At 42.5% G+C, this 21,891-nt stretch overlaps 1 protein-coding gene across 7 annotated transcripts in view; it reads left to right on the top strand.

Moving 5' to 3' along the window:
* BIRC6 (baculoviral IAP repeat containing 6) overlaps positions 1 to 21,891 on the top strand; it is a 471,996-nt gene that overhangs the window by 88,454 nt on the left and 361,651 nt on the right. For all 7 annotated transcript variants that reach the window (XM_073557613.1, XM_073557615.1, XM_073557616.1 and 4 more), the window contains exons 13-18: positions 4,615 to 4,775; positions 17,141 to 17,272; positions 18,124 to 18,255; positions 18,371 to 18,549; positions 18,669 to 18,799; positions 19,874 to 20,035. In XM_073557613.1, coding sequence (XP_073413714.1) covers positions 4,615 to 4,775; positions 17,141 to 17,272; positions 18,124 to 18,255; positions 18,371 to 18,549; positions 18,669 to 18,799; positions 19,874 to 20,035 — 897 coding nt within the window. The remainder of the gene's footprint in view (positions 1 to 4,614; positions 4,776 to 17,140; positions 17,273 to 18,123; positions 18,256 to 18,370; positions 18,550 to 18,668; positions 18,800 to 19,873; positions 20,036 to 21,891) is intronic.

Genomic DNA, 21,891 nt, shown 5'->3' with positions numbered 1-21,891 from the left:
ACAATGGGCGGAGGATGCAAGGTCGGTACTCTCCGCGGTCCACATTCCGGGTGTGGACAACTGGGAAGCCGACTATCTCAGCCGACAAGGAATGGACTCGGGGGAATGGTCTCTCCATCCCGAAGTCTTCGGTCAGATCTGTCATCGTTGGGGGACCCCGGACGTGGATCTGATGGCATCCCATCTCAATGCCAAGGTTCCCAATTTCATGGCCAGGACGAGCGATTCGCGATCGCTCGGAGCAGATGCCCTGGTTCAGGACTGGACCCAGTTCCAGCTTCTGTACATTTTTCCACCCCTCCCCCTGATCTCCAGAGTCCTGAGGAAGATCAAACAAGAGGGTGTTCCCACCATTCTGATCGCTCCAGACTGGCCCAGGCGTACATGGTACGCCGACGTCGTGCAACTCGCAGCAGACGCTCCCTGGCGTCTCCCCACACGTCCCGACCTCCTGTCACAAGGCCCGTTCTTCCACCAGAACTCAGGGGCTCTCAATTTAACGGCGTGGCCATTGAGACCTGGGTTTTGACCCAAGCAGGTTTTTCATCGGACGTTGTTAAAACCATGATCAGGGCTCGAAAGCCAACTTCAGCCAGGATTTACTATTGTACCTGGAAGGTTTTCTTCACATGGTGCGACTCTCGTGGGCAGATTCCACTTCCCTATTCTCTTCCAAAGTTCCTCGGGTTCCTTCAGTCAGGCCTGGACGCCGGGCTATCCCTGGGCTCGCTTAAGAGCCAGGTGTCAGCGCTTTCAGTGCTCTTTCAGAGGCGTATTGCTAACAAGCCGCAAGTGAAGACTTTTCTCCAAGGGGTTTCCCGATTGGTTCCCCCCTACAAACGTCCGTTGGAGACGTGGGACCTCAACCTGGTCTTGACAGCACTACAGTCACCTCCTTTTGAACCCCTTAGGGTGGTCTCACTCCGCTTTCTAACACAGAAAGTGGTTTTCCTGGTGGCAATCACCTCGCTACGCAGGGTGTCTGAACTTTCAGCTCTTTCCTGCAGACAACCCTTCCTGGTTTTTCATCAGGACAAGGTGGTTCTCCGTACAGTACCATCCTTCCTTCCGAAGGTCGTGTCCAGCTTCCACCTCAATGAGGAAATATCACTACCGTCTCTTTGCCCAGCTCCCGTTCATAGGGTAGAGAAGGCTCTGCATACACTTGACCTTGTCAGGGCATTGCGTATTTACGTGTCTAGGACTGCTCCCTTCCGGAAGTCTGATTCACTTTTCCTTCTTCCAGAAGGCGTTCGCAAGGGCCTACCGGCTTCCAAAGCCACCCTTGCTAGGTGGATCAAGTCCACCATTCAAGAGGCTTACCGCCTCAACAATTCTCCCCTTCTGGCCGGTATCACGGCACACTCTACGCGGGTGGTAGGGGCCTCTTGGGCCATTCGGCATCAAGCCTCAGCACATCAAGTGTGTAAGGCAGCCACTTGGACTAGCCTGCACACATTTACAAAACATTACAGAGTGCATACCCAGTCCTCAGCGGATGCGAGCCTGGGTAGACGGGTCCTGCAGGCGGCAGTACCCGAAGTCTAGGGGACTGTCAGCACAATATTCGTCCACTGCTTCCCACCCAGGGACTGCTTTAGGACGTCCCACGGTTCTGTGTCCCCCAATAAAGTGACAGAGTAAAGGAGATTTTTGTGTACTCACCGTAAAATCTTTCTCTTAGCCTTTAATTGGGGGACACAGCTCCCACCCTGTAGCCCTTGCGGGCCGTTGTTACGTTTGGGTTCTCATATTGTTGTTTGAGCCTGTTTATAGTAGCCTTTTTTTACAGGCATGGTTATGTTTCTGGTATATTCCTCCTAATGCTTTTGCACAAAACTGGAGAAGGCTGACGCCATCCAGGGGTGTATACTGCAGAGGAGGAGCCAAAGTTAATCTTTTTCAGATTATGCATAGTGTCGCCTCCTAGTGGACAGCAGCATAACACCCACGGTTCTGTGTCCCCCAATTAAAGGCTAAGAGAAAGAGATTTTACGGTGAGTACACAAAAATCTCCTTTTTTTTTAAAGGCTAATAAGTTGCTGAAGAACTGGATATAATGTAAATGCTGGAATTACTTTTAAACTAAAATAATATAAATTAAATGCTATATTTATCCTTGAAAATGTATATCCACCACTCAGAAAATGTTGGGGATATTTGGCTTTCTGGCAAAATTTATGGAAAACTTAAAAAGTTCACTCTGCAGTGATATTTTATAGATATCATACCATGCGCTAAATAAGTCAGTACATTGCCAAAATATTGGTAATAAAGGTTAGAATTTTATTGAATCACACATAAAGAGGACTTATCAGGGAAACTGTCAAGTCAAAGGAAACTAAAATATAAAACCTTACGTATTTATAATTTCTAAAGGTAAAAAAAATTCCTGTCCAACTTAATGGCTCTGGCCCTTTAAGAAAGGGAGCATTGGCTGAGGCACCTCATTGTCTCAATGTTTTGACAGCTGGGTAATTCTTCCTGCTTCTTAGGGTATGTGCACACGGTGCGGATTATGCTGCGTTGTACAGTACCTTTATTATGGAAATAAAAAACCGCAGTGCACATGGTGCAGATTTTTCTGCGCGGTTTTGCTGCGGTTTACAATCAGCAGCATGTCAATTCTTTAGTGCAGAAATGCTGCAGTTTCACACCTCATCCATTATGAGGTGTAAAACCGCAGGGCAAAACCGCAGATAAACCGCAGGACTTCAGTCCTGCGGATTTATCTGCGGTTTCTAATACAAAATCTGCAGAGCCAAAAATTCCGTGTGCACATAGCCTTAGCTGGGTAATACCACTGTGAGGGATAGACTGAGGAGTGTGCAGCATGGAAACACAAAGATGTGTGCTGCAGCTTAAGTTCATGCCGGCTATAGTTGGAAAAGGAGCAACGGATGTATTCCTGTGTATTATGGAGCATCAGAGGGAAGAGAGAGAGGATAGAAGCAGTGATAAATCCAGTTAGCCTTCCCTTCACTATGTAGTGGAAAGCCGAATTTTTTTTTTTTGCTGGCTTTTACTGCAGCATGTGAACTCGTTCAACACTTAGACAGAATTTTTATATTTGAGATTAAAGAAATGAATTAAAAAGAACACTCATAAAAAGCCCCCCTCAATTTGCACTGTGGATTTAAACTCCATTTAAACATACCAATACAGCCAGCGGTTTATTTTTCTTTCAGATTAACCCCTTATGCTACATTCACACATTTGTGTGACACGTCCATGTGCTGCCTGAATTTTTTTTTTTTTTTTTTTTTGATTTTTTTTTTCATTCGATGGCACACAGACCCATGGATTTTGATAAATCTATCCACACATCCGTGACCCATGGATTTTGATAAATCTATCCACACATCCGTGAAAATTATAAATCCATAGCTGAGAACCATGAGACTGAGCATGTCCTCAAAATCAGATTAGAATAAAACATGCTCAGAGTCTTTGTGCTACCAAATAAAAAATTGGACCACTCACCAACATTTCAATTGGATTTTTAGGGTATGTGCACACGTTCAGGAACCAGTAGTGCTTTGAACATAGCACATGTCCGCTGTGTCCAAAACGCTACCATCTATTGAACGCAGGGCATTCCACATGTATTCATTGAACCGCGTGGATTCACCGCGTCGTATACATTTTACGGGTGAAATTTATCTTGTGGAGGCTCGTGTCTCCGCAAGATAAATTGACATGCAGCAGTCTGGAAAGACACTCTGCATGTCCACCTCCACAGGTAAGCCGCAGGCATCTCTGGGTGCATAGTGGGCATGAGATTTGTTGAAGTCCCACCCACTATGCTGTAACATCTGGACGCTGTGGGTTGGAAAGTACGCAGCATTTAACTCAGCTTTTACTGACCGTGTGCACCTATCCTTAAATTTAGCGTTAGAAGCAGCTATGTCCTCTTCTTTCAAATCAACCCTTTCCATGCAGCTATCATCTTCTTGACATTCACCTTTTATAAGCCGCCATGTCCTCCTACTTTCTGTGCTGCATAATACACAGAGACATCTAATAACATGGCTGATAACTATAATCCAAAATAAAATTCAGGCTCCTGCTAGAGATGTGTGGAAAGTATCTTGCCATTTGCATTTCGGTGCTTTGCTTAACTTTTGCGATACGTTGGTAAATTAATTCATTAAGTTTTTACTTTGCTTTTGGCAAATTTATTGGAAAATTGTGTGAATCCTTTATTCTGTTGTATTTTATGGACCATCTACTTCACAAATGAAGAAATTGTCAAATTGTTCTGCTCAACTTGAATCTGAACAGATTTTTTCACAAGGCCCCATTTACTATTCCGATGTATAGAATGAGCCCTTATAGCAGATACCTACCAAAGAGGAGACTATCACCAGGTTTTGGTCTCACTCTGGTAAAATAAAGTAAATCCTACACCCTTGAAATACTGAGATAAGTCATCTGATTTTGCTAATGATACATGTTTCAGAAAAGGCTATTTCATCTGCTGTCACTTTGTGTTTGTTTCAGAACTGATAAATTCTTTAAACTTCCAAAACTTTGTCTCCTTTGTGTCATATTGCATTTTTCTTATTTAAGTATTTATATTTTTTATATTGATGTCCTTTTTTATGTCATCAGTGCCAGTTGGGATGAACATGTCTTTGAGCTGGTCTTGCCAAAAGCCTGTATGGTGGGACATGTGGACTTCAAGTTTTTACTGAACTCAAACATCACTAACATTCCACAAATCCAAGTGACATTACTCAAAAACAAAGCACCAGGATTAGCTAAAGTTAATGGTAAGATCTATTTTTCATCGTAGTACCCATATACGTATGTATTGTATTTTTTGAACTAAAAGATGCACTTTTTTGCAAGAAGAAATATTGCTTAAAGTTCAATGTCAATTTGATAATGTAACTGAGAGCTGAAGCACAGGTAATGATGATCTCAAAAAGTAAAGTAAAACTCACACATACACAGCTGTCTCTGCACATTAACTAGTATACCCTATACCTATCATACGCTGCAAAAAACAGCTCCCAGAAAAAGTTCCATCCTCAAAGAAACGCCCAGCTAGTTGCCTTATAAAGTGCCATTAACCCCTTCCTGACATGAGACGTACTATCCCGTCCACGGTACCCGGGCCCGTATGACCGGGGACGGGATAGTACGTCTACCGCGATCAGCGGCGCCCACGTGGTGAGCGCCGCTGATCGCGGCCGGGTGTCAGCTGATTATCACAGCTGACACCCGGCACAATGTGTCAGGGGCGGTCACGGACCGCCCCCGACACGTTAACCCCTTGCACACCGCGATCAAACATGATCGCGGTGTACCGGGGGTTAAAGGGAAGCATCGGCAGGGAGGGGGCTCCCTCCGTGCTTCCCTGAGCCCCCCACGGCAGCGCAATGTGCAGCGCTGCTGCGGGGGGCTCCTTTCCTCCAGGCCCCCGAATCCAAGATGGCGACGGGGGCCTTCGGGGGCCTGGGGAAGCTGGCTTCCTCAGTGCCTGCAAAGCGCAGGCATGAGGAAGCCTTGTGCACTGCCTGTGACAGATTGCTGATCTGTCACAGTGATCTGTGATGTGACAGATCAGCGATCTGTCACAGGACAGTGATGTCCCACCTGGGACTATGTAATAAAGTAAAAAAAAAATAAAAAAAAAAGTGTAAAAATAAATTAAAAAAAATCGCCAAATAAATTAGTAAAAAAAAAAAAAAATATTCCCCAATAAATTCATTTTTTGAAAATAATAATAAAAAAAAACAATAAAAGTACACATATTAGGTATCGCCGCGTCCGTAACGACCTGCCCTATAAAACTGTCCCAATAGTTAACCCCTTTAGCGAACCCCTTAAAAAACAAAAAAAACAAAGCAAAAAATAATGATTTATTATCATACCGCCAAACAAAAAGTGCAATAACGCGCGATCAAAAAGACGCATATAAATATCCATGGTACCGCTGAAAACGTAATCTTGTCCCGCAAAAAACAAGCCGCCATACAGCATCATCAGTGAAAAAATAAAAAAGTTATAACTCGCAGAATAAAGCGATGCAAAAATAATTATTTTTTATATAAAATAGTTTTCATTGCATAAAACCGACAAAAACATAAAAAAAGACCTAAATGAGGTATCGCTGTAACCGTACTGACCCGAAGAATAAAACCGCTTTATCAATTTTACCGCACGCGGAACGGTGTAAACGCACCCCCCCAAAAGAAATTCATGAAACGCTGGTTTTTGTTCATTCTGCGTCACAAAAATCGGAATAAAAAGCGATCAAAAAATTTCACGTGCCCGAAAATGGTACCAATAAAAACGTCAACTCGTCCCGCAAAAAATAAGACCTCACATGACTCGGTGGGTCAAAATACGGAAAAATTATAGCTCTCAATATGTGGTGATGCAAAAACTATTTTTACAATAAAAAGCGTCTTTTAGCGTGCGACAGCCGCCAAACATAAAAACCGCCATAAATAGTAAATCAAACCCCCCGTTATCACCCCCTTAGTTAGGGAAAAATAATAAAATAAAAAAAATGTATTTATTTCCATTTTTCCATTAGGGTTAGGGCTAGGGTTAGGGCTAGGGGTGTGTTGGGGTAGGGTTTCTCTAGGGTTAGGGCTAGGGTTAGGGCTAGGGTTAGGGCTAGGGTTAGGGGCGTGTTGGGGTTCGGGTTGGAGTTAGAATTGGGGGTTTCCACTGTTTGGGCACATCAGGGGCTCTCCAAATGCAACATGGCGTCTGATCTCAATTCCAGCCAATTCTGAGTTGAAAAAGTCAAATGGTGCTCCTTCCCTTCCAAGCTCTGCTATGCGCCCAAACAGTGTTTTACCCCCACATGTAGGGTATCAGCCTACTCAGGACAAATTGCAAAACAATTTTTGGGGTCCAATTTCTCCTGTTACCCTTAGGAAAATAAAAAATTGGGGGCAAAAATATCATTTTTATGGAAAAAAATGATTTTTTTATTTTCACGTCCGAGCGTTATAAACTTCTGTGAAGCACTTGGGGGTTCAAAGTGCTCACCACACATCTAGAAAAGTTCCGTGGGGGGTCTAGTGTCCAAAATGGGGTCACTTGTGGGGAGTTTCAATAGTTTAGGTACATCAGGGGCTCTCCAAACGCACATGACACCCGCAGACCATTCCATCAAAGTCTGCATTCCAAAACGTCACTGCTTCCCTTCCGAGCCCCGACGTGTGTCCATACAGTAGTTTTCTCCCACATATGGGAAATCAGCGTACTCAGGACAAATTGGACAACAACTTTTGGGGTCCAATTTCTCCTGGTACCCTTGGGAAAATAAAAAAATGGTGACTAAAAGATCATGTTTGTGGAAAAAAATACGAATTTTTTATTTTCACGCCCGGGCGTTGTAAACTTCTGTGAAGCACTGGGGGGGTCAAAGTGCTCACCACACATCTAGATAAGTTCCTTGGGGGGTCTAGTTTACAAAATGGTGTCATTTGTGGGGGGTTTCCACTGTTTAGGTACATTAGGGGCTCTCCAAAGGCAACATGACACCCACAGACCATTCCATCAAAGTCTGCATTCCAAAACGTCACTACTTCCCTTCCGAGCCCCGACGTGTGCCCATACAGTAGTTTTCTCCCACATATGGGGTATCAGCATACTCAGGACAAATTGGACAGCAACTTTTGGGGTCCAATTTCTCCTGGTACCCTTGGGAAAATAAAAAAATGGTGACTAAAAGATCATGTTTGTGGAAAAAATACGAATTTTTTATTTTCACGCCCGGGCGTTGTAAACTTCTGTGAAGCACTGGGGGGGTCAAAGTGCTCACCACACATCTAGATAAGTTCCTTGGGGGGTCTAGTTTACAAAATGGTGTCATTTGTGGGGGGTTTCCACTGTTTAGGTACATTAGGGGCTCTCCAAAGGCAACATGACACCCGCAGACCATTCCATCAAAGTCTGCATTCCAAAACGTCACTACTTCCCTTCCGAGCCCCGACGTGTGCCCATACAGTAGTTTTCTCCCACATATGGGGTATTGATACTCAGGACAAATTGGACAACAACTTTTGGGGTCCAATTTCTCCTGGTACCCTTGGGAAAATAAAAAAATGGTGACTAAAAGATCATGTTTGTGGAAAAAATACGAATTTTTTATTTTCACGCCCGGGCGTTGTAAACTTCTGTGAAGCACTGGGGGGGTCAAAGTGCTCACCACACATCTAGATAAGTTCCTTGGGGGGTCTAGTTTACAAAATGGTGTCATTTGTGGGGGGTTTCCACTGTTTAGGTACATTAGGGGCTCTCCAAAGGCAACATGACACCCGCAGACCATTCCATCAAAGTCTGCATTCCAAAACGTCACTACTTCCCTTCCGAGCCCCGACGTGTGCCCATACAGTAGTTTTCTCCCACATATGGGGTATCAGCATACTCAGGACAAATTGGACAACAACTTTTGGGGTCCAATTTCTCCTGGTACCCTTGGGAAAATAAAAAAATGGTGACTAAAAGATCATGTTTGTGGAAAAAATACGAATTTTTTATTTTCACGCCCGGGCGTTGTAAACTTCTGTGAAGCACTGGGGGGGTCAAAATGCTCACCACACATCTAGATAAGTTCCTTAGGGGGTCTAGTTTCCAAAATGGTGTCATTTGTGGGGGGTTTCCACTGTTTTGGTACATCAGGGGTTTTCCAAACGCGACATGGTGTCCGATCTCAATTCCAGCCAAAAACGTCAAATGGCGCTGCTTCCCTTCCGAGCTCTGCCATGCGCCCAAATAGTGGTTTACCCCCACATGTGGGGTATCAGCGTACTCAGGACAAATTGCACAATAACTTTTAGGGTCCTGTTACCCTTGGGAAAATAAGAATTGAGGGTGAAAAGATCATTTTTGTGGAAAAAAATATGATTTTTTAATTGTATGGCTTTATGTTATAAACTTCTGTGAAGCCCATGGGGGTTCAAAGTTCTCACCACACATCTAGATAAGTTCCTTAGGGGGTCTATTTTCCAAAATGGTGTCATTTGTGGGGGGTTTCCACTGTTTTGGTACATCAGGGGTTTTCCAAACGCGACATGGTGTCCAATCTCAATTCCAGCCAAAAACGTCAAATGGCGCTGCTTCCCTTCCGAGCTCTGCCATGCGCCCAAATAGTGGTTTACCCCCACATGTGGGGTATCAGCGTACTCAGGACAAATTGCACAATAACTTTTAGGGTCCTGTTACCCTTGGGAAAATAAAAATTGGGGTGAAAAGATCATTTTTGTGGAGAAAATATGATTTTTTAATTGTACCGCTGTACGTTATAAACTTCTGTAAAGCCCTTGTGGGTTCAAAGTTCTCACCACATATCTAGATAAGTTCCTTGGGGGGTCTAGTTTCCAAAATGGGGTCACTTGTAGGGGGTTTCCACTGTTTAGGTACATCAGGGACTCTCCAAACGTGACATGGCGTCCAATCTGAATTCCAGCCAATTTTGCATTGAAAAAGTCAAATTGCGCTCCTTCCATTCTGAGCTCTGCCATGCGCCGAAACAGTCGTTCCCCCCCACATATCAGGTATCTGCGTACTCAGGACAAATTGCACAATAACTTTTGCAGTTCAATTTCTCCTGTTACCCTTGGTAAAATAAAAAAAATTGAACCTGAAGTATTTTTTTATGAAAAAAAGTTAGATGTTCATTTTTTTTTAAATATTCAAAAAATTTCATGTGACGCACCTAAAGGGTTAATAAACTTCTTGAATGTGGTTTTGAGCACCTTAAGGGGTGCAGTTTTTAGAATGGTGTCACTTTTGGGTATTTTCTATCATATAGACCCTTCAAAGTGGCTTCAAATGTGATGTGGTCCTAAAAATAAAATGGTGTTGTAAAAATGAGAAATCGCTGGTCAACTTTTAACCCTTATAACTTCCTAACAAAAAAAAATTTTGGTTCCAAAATTGTGCTGATGTAAAGTAATCATGTGGGAAATGTTAGTTATCAAGTTTTTTGTGTGCCGTATCTCTGTGATTTAAGGGCATAAAAATTCAAAGTTGGAAAATTGCGAAATTTTCAAAATTTTCTCCAAATTTCCGTTTTTCTCACAAATAAACGCAAGTTATTTGAATGAAATTTTACCACTAACATGAAGTACAATATGTCACGAGAAAACAATGTCAGAATCACCGGGATCCATGGAAGCGTTCGAGAGTTATGACCTCATAAAGGTACAGTGGTCAGAATTGTAAAAATTGGCCCGGTCATGAACGTGCAAACCACCCTTGGGGGTGAAGGGGTTAATAGTACAGTTACTGTAGCAAGTTCTTACCCATGTGGGAACCTGATGTAACCTCGCTTGTGCCCGACGCGCTTCGCCTTACAGGGCTTCCTCAGGGAGCTGTGTAGTAGCTGCTATGGCTGGGACCTGGTACGCGCCATCTTTAGAACGCCGCGCATGCTCAGGAGGTATGTTACCTCCCTTCGCGTCACTTCCAGCCATCCCGGAACCCCGGCGAGTGTCGGCTGAGCAGCCGTTATCATGGCTACTCTGACGCCCGGCGGGGCCGTGCAGATGCCTTCAGTGACGCGACAGGCAAGCCCCCACCGCGCATGTGCCCGTTTCTCTCCAGTGCAAGCTTACTTAAAAATAGTAGTCAGTTGTATCCTATGGTATTGCCCAGTCTCCACCGTGCATATGCCCAGCTCTTTAGTACAGACTGGATGGGGGATAAATATCAATTACACCCTGTAGTGTTACCCAGGCATTAGGATTGCATCTAACCACTTAAATATATTTAAATCGGGCACTACTAAATCTATTAGCGCAAAAACACATATTAAATACACATATTTAAGCACATAGTAAAAAGATATATCACAAAGATGTCACATTACAAATAAAGTGCAATTTATCCAAAAAATGCATGAATTTAAGGCAGCAGACGTTCTTTATCCATAGGTCTTCTTCCATATTTCCCAATAACTGCTCAGTAGGGTCACCAGAGAACGAGATGTCACTAAATCACAACCTCATAAAGATGAGCTAATTAAGACAAACATAAAAACAGTTAAAAATTGAACATAACATGTAAGACTAAATTAAAAACAAAAACTGAGGACATAATCAAAGAAAAGATGTAAATGACAATTGCTCATTGAGTCCATGTGGGGACATCGTGCCGAGGGTGACAATCCACCGGCATTCAAGTTGTACCAGGGCTCGTTTGTAATCCCCTCCTCTGACTCCGCAGTGAATGCGGTCAATTCCACGGACCAAAAGCCCAATAGGGTTTGAGCCGTGGCGCAACTTGAAATGCCTTGGGACCGTTTTCAGGCTAGAAATATCAGTGGAATCCCTGGCTGCTATGATGTCTTTCACATGTTCTCGTGTCCTTATATGTTGCGTCCCTATTCTACCCTAGTACATTAACGTTAGCGATATTGACCTCTCCACTTTACACCGCAAAGGATGCTATAATTTGTAGGAAATATGTTTTTCGTGTTTTCTGCTGTCTAAACCTGGGTTGCTACGTATAGTCCAGAAATGTGTTATATATGCTCTTTATTCTAATTTTTTTAATTCGTTTATTAAATCATAAACAGGGTATACAGCATACATACGTGTACATGTTGTGAAATACTGTATAAAATATATATGTTTCACATGACATTAAATGCAAAGCAAGATGTGCATACCAGTTGTATACAGAATAAAACAATGTCAATTAAATCACACTGGTCTTTATGTTATTACTCAAGCGATCAAACCCATCTAACTTCTGAACCGTACATATATCTAAAAAAACAACTAATGCGCAGCTTAATTACACACAATCAGCTATTTATTATGTGATATCTCCACTCTACAATGTAAGGTGAGAGGAGTTCCACCTCTCCCAAATCTTATCAAATATACCCAGGTATCCTCTGTTTTGATATAGTGTGCGCTCATATGGGATAATCAAGTTCACTAAATTGATCCAGATCCCAAGAGAGGGAGATGAGCTTCCCATCCACCGTAGTGCCAGTACCTTTCGTGCCATAAACGTCTCTCGTAAGAAAATCCCAGTATATTGACCCCATGTCTCCTCATCCCATACCCCAAACAAACAGACCAGTGGCTCAAGGGGAACAGGAACTTGTACCAGGGATGTTAATAATGATGTCACCTCCTTCCAATATTGTGCAATGATAGGACACTGCTAGATCATGTGGATAAAGTCAGCATCTACTGAATGGCATCTCAAACATTCCGGTGATTGGTATCGGCCCATCTTAGAGTCGAGTCTGAGTCAAGTATGATTGGTTTATAATATATAATTGTATCATCCTGTTGTTAACAGACGGAGATACCTTGACTGGAGACTCCAAAATTTCCTCCCACTCCTCTCTCTGTACACCAGGGGTGAGCCTTTCCCATTTCCCCTTAACCGAATCTATGGTGGATTCTGTCCCTACTGACAGCATGTATGTATACAGAGAGGAGATGAGACCCTGGGGACCCTGTGATTTAAGAATTCCTATCAAGGGTAAAGACGAAATAGCATTGTTTACACCTACACATCTCATGTGTGAATGAAAGGCTGACCTTAATTGTAAATAACGAAAGAATTGGGATCTCGGGACATTGCTTTTAACCTGTAATTGTTCAAAAGATATCAGAGTTCCACGATCATGTAGATCACCTATCGTAAAAACATTGTATTGAGTCCAGAATTTGGCGGGTGGGTGTTCAAGTAATGCCGGAAGGTAACCATTATTCCAAAGGGGCATTTCAGCTACTGTATAATATCCCCAAATCCAATCACCCTTTTAATCTGTTTCCATACTGATCGTGCCAGGCGAAGTACGGGTAACAAACGAGGGACATTTATTTTCCCCAACTCCAAAAAACCCCGCTTCAATCAGCTCGTGCGGCATGAAGCAGATGATCTTCAGAATTAGGGAGGTGACTACCGGGCATCCACTTACTTATAGCTTTGGCCTGTCCAGCCAAATAATACAGAAAAAAAATCTGGTAATGCTGCCCCCTCCCCCCCTTTAGGTCTTTGCAGAGTGGATAGTTTGAGTTTAGGCCTGGTTTTCCCCCATATAAAAGACATGATCTGGGAGTTCAGGTTCGCAAAGTAGGATCTGGGCACCACCACAGCACTATGTTGAAGAGAATAGCTGAGCTTAGGGAGTAATATCATGTTAATCATGTTAATTAAGTTAATACGTCCGGCTACAGACAGCGGGAGTTCACTCCAAATTGTGAATTTGACTTTGACCATCTGTAGCAGTGGATGTATGTTAAGCTGCAAATCAAGCGTACTGCCTTGAGAAATATGAACACCTAGATATTTAAAACTGAGTACAATGGGTAATGAGGAGAGAGTCTCAAGTCGTGGCATTGGGGCATGGGAGAGAGGCATCAGAGCAGATTTCTCCCAATTTATATATAAGCCAGAATATTTACTGAATTTATTTATAGTGGTGATCACTCTCGCCAGTGTTTCCTCCGCTCTATCCATAAATTTCACCATATCGTCAGCATGTAGGCCTATGGTGTCTGTCCGATCCGCTGTTTCTATATCCGCAATATTAGGGGAGGATCTTATGCGAACTGCCAATGCCTCAATCGCAAGAGCAAAAAGGGCCGGGGAAAGGGGACACCCCTGACGAGTTCCCCTGTGTAGTGAAAAGGGCTCAGATATGGAACTATTTACAATGACCCAGGCTTTAGGCTTCATATATAATATATTAACCCATTTTAGTAATCTGTCACCAAATCCATATCTCTGTAAGCATGCATGGAGAAAAAGCCACTCAAGAGAATCAAAAGTCTTGGCCGCATCCAACGATGCCAATGCCCATTCATTGTCCGGTACCAGGGGGCTATATTGGACCACCGACTGAACTCGTCTAATATTTGATGGAAGTACTCTTACCAGGCATAAAGCCGGTTTGATCAGGGTGTATGAGGTCTAATATGATTGAGCTCAACCTGGTGTCCAAGATTTTCGTAAAAATCTTATAGTCCACATTTACTAATGATATGGGCCGATAAGATTCACAATCTAAAGGGTCTTTCCCCTCCTTTTTAAGCACTATTATATTAGCCTCGTAGAAGGACTCCAGCATGGATCCCCTTCCAAAATCCCCCGAAACACCGCCAACATAAGTGGCGCCAATATCTCCCGGTATTTCCTGTATAGTTCGATAGGAAACCCATCCGGTCCAGGGGCCTTCCCAGAGGCCATATCCTTCATGGCATCCTCTATCTCCTCCAAAGTAAATTCAGCATCCATAAAGGCCCCCTGGGAAGAACTTAATGTGGGAAACATCATATCTGACAGGTAGTCTAGACACCCCCGGCTATCTACATCAGTCTTGGAGCTGTACAATGAACTGTAATTAAAAAAGCAACTCCGTATCTCTTCAGTTGAAGAAACCAAGGTACCATCCTCATTACGAATCTGCAATATTGTATTAGTTGTATTATGTTGACGCACCAGGTAAGCTAAAAATTTGCTTGCCTGATTCCCCAGCTCGAAATAAGATAGGCGAGCAAAAAACAATTTACGTTTGGATTTAGTGTCAATGTGTTGAGTATATAACCTTTGAGCTGTCAACCACTCCACTCTATTGCTATTAGTCTGGCCAGACATGTAGGCGGCCTCTGAATCCTTCAAACGCCGCTTCATCTCATCATCCTCCCTTGATGTCACTAGTTTAATGTAAGAAATCGTAGAGGATAGACAACTCCTCAGATATGCCTTAAAGGTATCCCAAAATAAGTTAATATTCCAGGGTTCAGGGTGGGACGAGATGAAGCAACGTAACTGATCAATCGTTCTATCGGGCGATTTCACCAACTTCAGCCAGAAAGGGTTCAATTTCCACATTATCCTATTGTTTAGTGGTTCGTGTTTAAGTTTAAGAATGACCGGACTATGATCTGAAATCCCCCTACTGCCATGCTCAGTATTATCCACCCACATTGCCAGACTGCTGGATCCAAAGATATCTATGCGAGACAAGGAACGCTTAGTGTATGAATGGCAAATATACTCCCTCGTCTCGTGGTGGCACATTCTCCATAGATCTAGCCATCCGCTTCCTTCCATGAATTGTGACAGTTGGGACGCAGCCGGCGATGGAGTCCCACTCTATACACCATTGCCCAGTCTAAGTTTATCAAGATGATTATTCATGACCAAATTAAAATCCTCCATGCAGATAACATCTGCGTCTGGATAATTCAGGGCGAAACTCAATGCTTTCTGGAGAATTGACATATTAGCTGGGGGGGGTTATAAATACACAGAATAACATAATTCCTATAGTTTATCAGTGCGTGTACAAACACGAAACGCCCCTCAGGATCTTTCTGGGCCTCCCTGGCTTCCCACCTAACATTTTTATGTATCAATAGTTAAACCCCCCTTGAATAGCTGGTATGAAATGCATGAATAAACCATTGTACCCACGATTTTTGCACACACCGAACTGTGTCTCTGGTCAGGTGTCTCAACCAAAGCCACAATGTGAGGATGATATTGCCTAATTTGTGAGAACACCTTAATTTTCTTCCGGGGGGGTTTTTATGACCCTCACATTCCAAGTCATACATATTAATTCAGAACCCATTCCTACCCATCTGGATATAATGCATATTGGTGTCCGAGCAAAATTTAGAGATATCACACAGATAACAGAACTGCCATTAGCTGCGACTTTTACCTAAATGACAACAAAAACTAAAACTTTTGAAAAAAGGGAAACTAAAGAAAAAGAGAGGGTGTATGACAGCTACAATGAAACATCGTGAGAGTGTTATGATATGGGGCTGCATGTCCTGGCATGGAATTGGGAGACTACAGGTCCTTGAGGGAACTGAAAATGCTTTGAAATATGTTCATGATGTCCTTGAACCAAAGCTCATCCCATCAATTTGTGACCTTGGCGAGGCAGTGTCTAAAATGTCTAAAATTGTTTGAAAGCAAACAAATTTCTGTGCTTTCATGGCCAGGAAACAGTCCTGTTCTGATCCCTATCGAAAATCTGTGGTCAAGATTAAGGCGATTGGTTTCTAGTGAGCGACCAAACAACAGGCATTGATTGCAGCTGTTATCAGTTCCTGGTACCATGTTATTATAACCACAGAGAACCTGAGAATTCTTGTTGAAACAATGCTAAGGAGATGCTAAAGGAATACCCTACATGCTACTAAGGAAAGAACACATAGGGATAGCATGAAATTAACACATTTAGGGCGTGATATTTTGATTCAGCCATTCCACAGTTCTTATAGAAGTAATGAGTTATTTTGTATTATGGTAACCTTTTTTTCTATGTATAGGTGTTATAATCTACCTTAGACTACTTTTGGCATTCTTGTTATAAACACTTTGATTGCATGGTAAAATCTTTAAACAATGACAAATTTGAAGTGTATCCACAATTTTAGCCACTAGTTTATGTAGCAGCAATTCAGGTATGTGTGGCCATCCTTGTAATGAATGGACAATTCAAGCCCACCAGAATCTGAGAGGCTGTACATTCTGACTCATCACTTTATCGGGAGATGCTTCTTTGTGGAAACCTATTAAGGCATATGGGAGTCTGTCCCAATTAAAGGTTCTTTTTAAAGAGAAACAGAAACTGGGGGTAAAAATAAAATACATAACCTTATAAGGACGATAGCACAAAATTGCACCTTTTGGTCTTCTAATCTTTTTTTCAGGAACAGACATTTAATCTTCTATGCCAAATAGACTGCTCTGTGCACCCTTGGTGTGGACAAGAGGATCAGTGCACCACTCCGTGGTTCCACATACCCCTGACTTTATTATTGGTGTTGATTGGCAACGTTGGCTTGCCCGAGCTTTCCTGCTCTGTGCGGTCTCTGACTCAAGCGGGGATTGGTAGGCTTGTAAAACCAGAGGGCATAATGGCGCACTGAGCCTCTTGGCCATACTAAGTTTACACCGGGCAGTCAATTGATTAAATTGCAGTTTCCAAACGACGGAAGCAGTGACGACAACAATAAAGGTGTGATTTTTACAGGAGCTATATCCCCCCAAAGGCTATGTGCTTATTGTATATTGTCAGTTTGGGCTGACCTCTTTACTTTTAAGTTTGTGAAACTCTCTTAAAATTTGGTGAACCTGCTGAATGTCCTAACTCAGGAGTTGTTTCCCATTTTAGAGACCCCAGTGGACAGACACATATCCTTTCCTCTGTCTGCAGCCTTCAATGTAGAAGTGCAGAGGAATGGAAGGCCTACTCTGGTGGATCTGAATGAGGAATTGCAGAACATGGAAGTGGAGGATTCTCAATGTGAGTATTTATTGTAGTCTGTAAGCCTGAATTTGCTAAATTATTTGCTAGCTTTTGCTCATATTTTAAGTGTCTTGATACAGCTAATCATTTTATTAGGAGACAATTTTAAATAGTATTGTTTTTAAACGAGTTTGACCAAAGAATATTGATATTACGCTAGTGATTCATGGAAATCACACAACATTATTTTGACACCCACCACGGATCTGGTTCAGTCCAATCCAAGATACATAGACTCCTGTTCCTGCTCTTTCCACATGAGTTGAGTGTAGTTACAAATCTTTGGAACAGGTGCCTTTCATGGCATCATGACAAGCATTTGGGCTGTACGTCTTTTAAAGGTGCTTTCTGACAGTAAAATATTTTTAATTTCTCCATGCCTAAAAAATTTAGAGGCATGTTCACCTTCTTGGGATCCATTGCACAAGGCTCTAGAGGTTTGCGCCGGCTCCTTAAATGCTGTCTGACCTGTTCAGAAGTCACATCACCGCTGCAGACAGTAGTTGTCTGCAGCATTTGGGCGAGTAGAAGAGCGCATTATCGACTGCTTCTCTGACACTCTCTTCTAGTTACTTGATTGCTGCAGCGATCACACTCTCTTCTAGTCACTTGATTGCTGCAGCGATTTCGGGGAAAAAATAAAAAATAAATGTGTGTATATAATATATAATCTGACACCACCTTCAATGTTTTTTTTTTTTTTGTTAAAGCTTTATGAAATATTTTTTGATATTCACTTAGTCAGTATCATTTTGTGCATCCTCAAGCTTTGCATGGTGTTTTTGTAGCGATTTCTCTATGCACATAGTAAATTTGTGGTTAACGTAATTTTTTTCTTTGTTGTTCAGGCCCAAGGTTGTGCCCATTTTTAGAAGAACATAAGGAAGATATTTTATGTGGTCCAGTGTGGTTAGCAAGTGGCCTTGATCTGTCGGGTCATGCAGGGATGTTGACCTTGACAAGTCCTAAGCTTGTAAAAGGTAGGTCTAGTATGGTGGTAGTAGTAAGGCTTCTACGACATGTCTTCGCTTACGAACCATTCATGTAGTATTTGTGTCATGTTTTCATTAGTTTTAAGGTATATTTTATGTTTAGGCATGGCCGGAGGCAAGTATCGGTCTTTTTTAATTCATGTCAAGGCTGTGAATGACAGAGGAGCTGAAGACTTGTGCAACGGTGGAACCAGGCCAGTTGTGAGGATGCCCTCTATAAAGCCCCAGAGTGTGAAGGGACACTCTCTTGCATCATTATTAGCTAAAGTTGTTCCAGGCAAGGTATGAGACCATAACAGGTTACAGTTTTTATTATTGCGATTATTTGTCTAATTTTGATATGGAGAATATTGTTTTCATTGTTTCTTTTTTTTTTGTTTGTTTTTTTTTCCTTTCTGAAGGACAAATCTGCAACAAAAATTGATACAAGCACCTCCTCCCGGAAAGTAGATAACCTCCGAGGGTGTGACCTTCTCCAGGAAGTGTCGGTCACAATACGACGCTTCAAGAAAACCTGTATCCCAAAAGAAAGGTGCATTTGTAGTCTTATGTTCGAGACCCGTTATAAACCATGATGCAGGGGCACGATTGCTCTTTGAGATCATTTATTGGGAATCCTTTAGAAAATTTCCTTTAAGTTTTTTTTTTTTTGTTTGTTTTTTTCTTTAAAGCCTATGCAGAATAGCAGCTTGTCTAGGGTGGAAAAACTTAACGATGCACTTCCAAAAATATATTTTTTCTACTCCTGTCTATTAAATGAAGTGTCAGTGTTAATATACTTGCTGACCGCCATCTTCCCCAGTTTCCAGCACAGCTCCAGTCCTCTTCTGTATCACATGACTTGAAGTCAGACTCTCTTTACCACACTAGTTTGTGTGTGAACAAGAAGTCACTTATGCAGCGTTAAGTGTATAGATCTTCTTTCTGATGCTCCAAAGGCTTGCATTGAGAAAGTAGCACTGCCCCTCACAGCGGTGCTTGTGTGAGCCGATAAAGGAAAGGAGAGCGGGCACGTGACCTAAATGAGAACTGGATTGGTGCAGGAAACTGGGGAAGACTGCGGTCATTAAGTACAGTATATTAATGCATCTACGCTACATTACATAGACAGGGTATGGGGAAAAAAATAGTTTGAAGTGTCTAATCTTTTTCTTTCCCCAGGCTCCTGGTATCATTCATTCTGCGGAGGGGAGGAAAGGTGGGCCGGCCATTGCTCTCCTAATTTACCATTCAAACCAGAGGCTTTGTTGGATCTCTGGTCCAAATTGTGCACTCTCCGATGTTGCAAGCTGAGGCAGCGTTACCTTTATAGCATAGAAAGAGCGCAGGGACGCTGAAGCTGGCCGTATAGCAAGCAGTAATCAGTAGAATTAAATATCCATCCTTTCTTCAGAATGAACAGGATGTTTAATAACCAGTAAATTAGAAAGTTGCTTGCGTTTTTCAGTTTGTAATGTTGGACAATACTGTTCATTGAGTTTGAGCGATCGTTCGAACAAGAACATGGCTTGTGTGATCCAGGAGACTTTAGCCTATGATGTGTCCACGGCAAAAATTTTTTATCTGAAAAATGACATGTAAACATTGTTTATTATTTCTGCTTTAGGGTCCAGCGGTGCGCCATGCTGCAGTTCTCAGACTTTCACGAGAAGCTTCTGAACACACTATGTAAAAAGACATCAGATGGTTTGGCTACAGAGCACGCACAGAGTTTGGTCCTGGACATTCTTTGTTGGCTGGCTGGTGTACATTCTAATGGACCGGGCAGGTGAAGTGAAATGTTTGGCCCGTCCATATCTATAGTTCAAGGTGGCCCCACTATTCTTTAAAATCCTCACTTTCTACTATGAACCAGAGTAGACAACACTGTGTATTGTCCAAAGCGCATATTCTGCGGTATTGTAGTACTAAAACTCCCTATTGTTATATATTTTTTTTTGTATATAAGGCATCTAAAAGCAACCAAAACTCCTAAATTGGCTAATTTCTGAGGTCCATCCAAAAGAAGCTAGCTTTCTCACGATGGAGACTGAGATATTATTGTTAAAGGGAATCTGTCACCCCACCCCGATGTATATGACCTATTAATATGGGCATACAGGTAATAGTGAACCTGTCAAAGACTGAACCTCCTTGTGTTTCCTCCCGCAACTAATGTACCTATACCCGACATTGCCATTTCCGTGTGTGGTTCCACTCTTACTCCTCAGCAACATGGCCGCCGTCTTGGGGTCATACTTGACTCTGAGCTTTCCTTTGCCCCCCACATCCGATCACTGGCTCTCTTGTTATCTGCACCTCAAAAACCTTTCTAGAATTCGACCTTTTCTTACTTTTGACTCCAAGACTATACACATGCTGCGCCAATTCTCTGAAATGCACTTCCCAGGTCAATACGATTAGTCACCAATCCCTACAATTTTAAGCGTGCCCTAAAAAGGCATTTAATAAGACTGGTTTACCACCTCAACACATTAACCTAATCTATCCCTGTGTGGCACAGTCAAAAGTTTGACCATAACCAGGATCCCCGCATCATGTTCCACATGCTTTATGCATCTATTAACCCTCTGCGTCTGTACTGTTACACACTTAACATTATGGCTGGTCCATACAATCAGGGCAATTGTTACCTCCCACCTTTCGTGTCTACCTTTTTTCCTCATAGATTGTAAGCTTGCGAGCAGGGCCCTCATTCCTCTTGGTATCTGTAATGATCTATGTGATTATTGTTATGCTGTAATGTCTATCGTCTGTACAAGTCCCCTCTGAAATGTAAAGTGGTGCGGAATATGTTTGCGCTATAGAAATAAAATTTATTATTTATAATAGAAACGTTACACTAGTCCTACCTTTGTGCCTCATATCAGTGATCTTGTTGTTGAGAAATGTTATATTCTTTTTGTATGCTAATTTCTTCCAAGCTCCGTGTCGTACGACCTTCGGCGTGCATGATAAGTTGCTCTCCCCACTTACTCCCTCATAGTCATTGCAATGTTCAGATGGTTTCTAGAGAGGACTATGCAGGGAGGAAGTAGGGAGAGCACCTTATTGTTGTGCACGGCGAAGACCACAGTGACTCTCCTGACAGAAGAAACTAAATGTAGTGCCCATAGAAGGGAGGAAGAGGTATGTATATCTGAGGGCGTGCAGGGCACAGGCGCAGGATTCCGGGGCTGTAACAGACGTGCATAGAGGAGTGGGGTAGTTTTGTTATGAGGACAGGATGCAGGGATTTCGGCAAGGCACTGCACGCCCTGGAGCCTGAAAGAAATCCTTAGCATAAGGAAAGAATATAACATTTCTCAACAACAAGACCACTAATATGAGGCATACAGATAGGACCAGTGTAACATTTCTATTACCTGTATGCCCTTATTAATAGGTCATATTTGTCCCGGGGGTGACAGATTCCCTTTCTAGGGCTGATGAAGCACTGACTCGGCTTAAATAGTGCAGGCACACTTAGACAAAATCATCTACACACGTCGGTCAATTGCTAATGTGCAGATTTATACAGACTTTGTAAGACGAAGGTACATGACAAATAATTTGCTTATTTTGTAAGTTTTGGGTGTGTTTGTGCTACTCTCATTATGACAGTAGAAGTAGCTTTGTGAGCAA

The sequence above is a fragment of the Dendrobates tinctorius genome, unplaced genomic scaffold, assembly GCF_039654945.1.
Source record: "Dendrobates tinctorius isolate UK_male_01 unplaced genomic scaffold, ASM3965494v1 ptg000250l, whole genome shotgun sequence".
NCBI lineage: Eukaryota > Metazoa > Chordata > Amphibia > Anura > Dendrobatidae > Dendrobates > Dendrobates tinctorius.
Note: the sequence above shows the minus strand (reverse complement) of the source record. Positions and strands in the feature narration are given on the sequence as shown.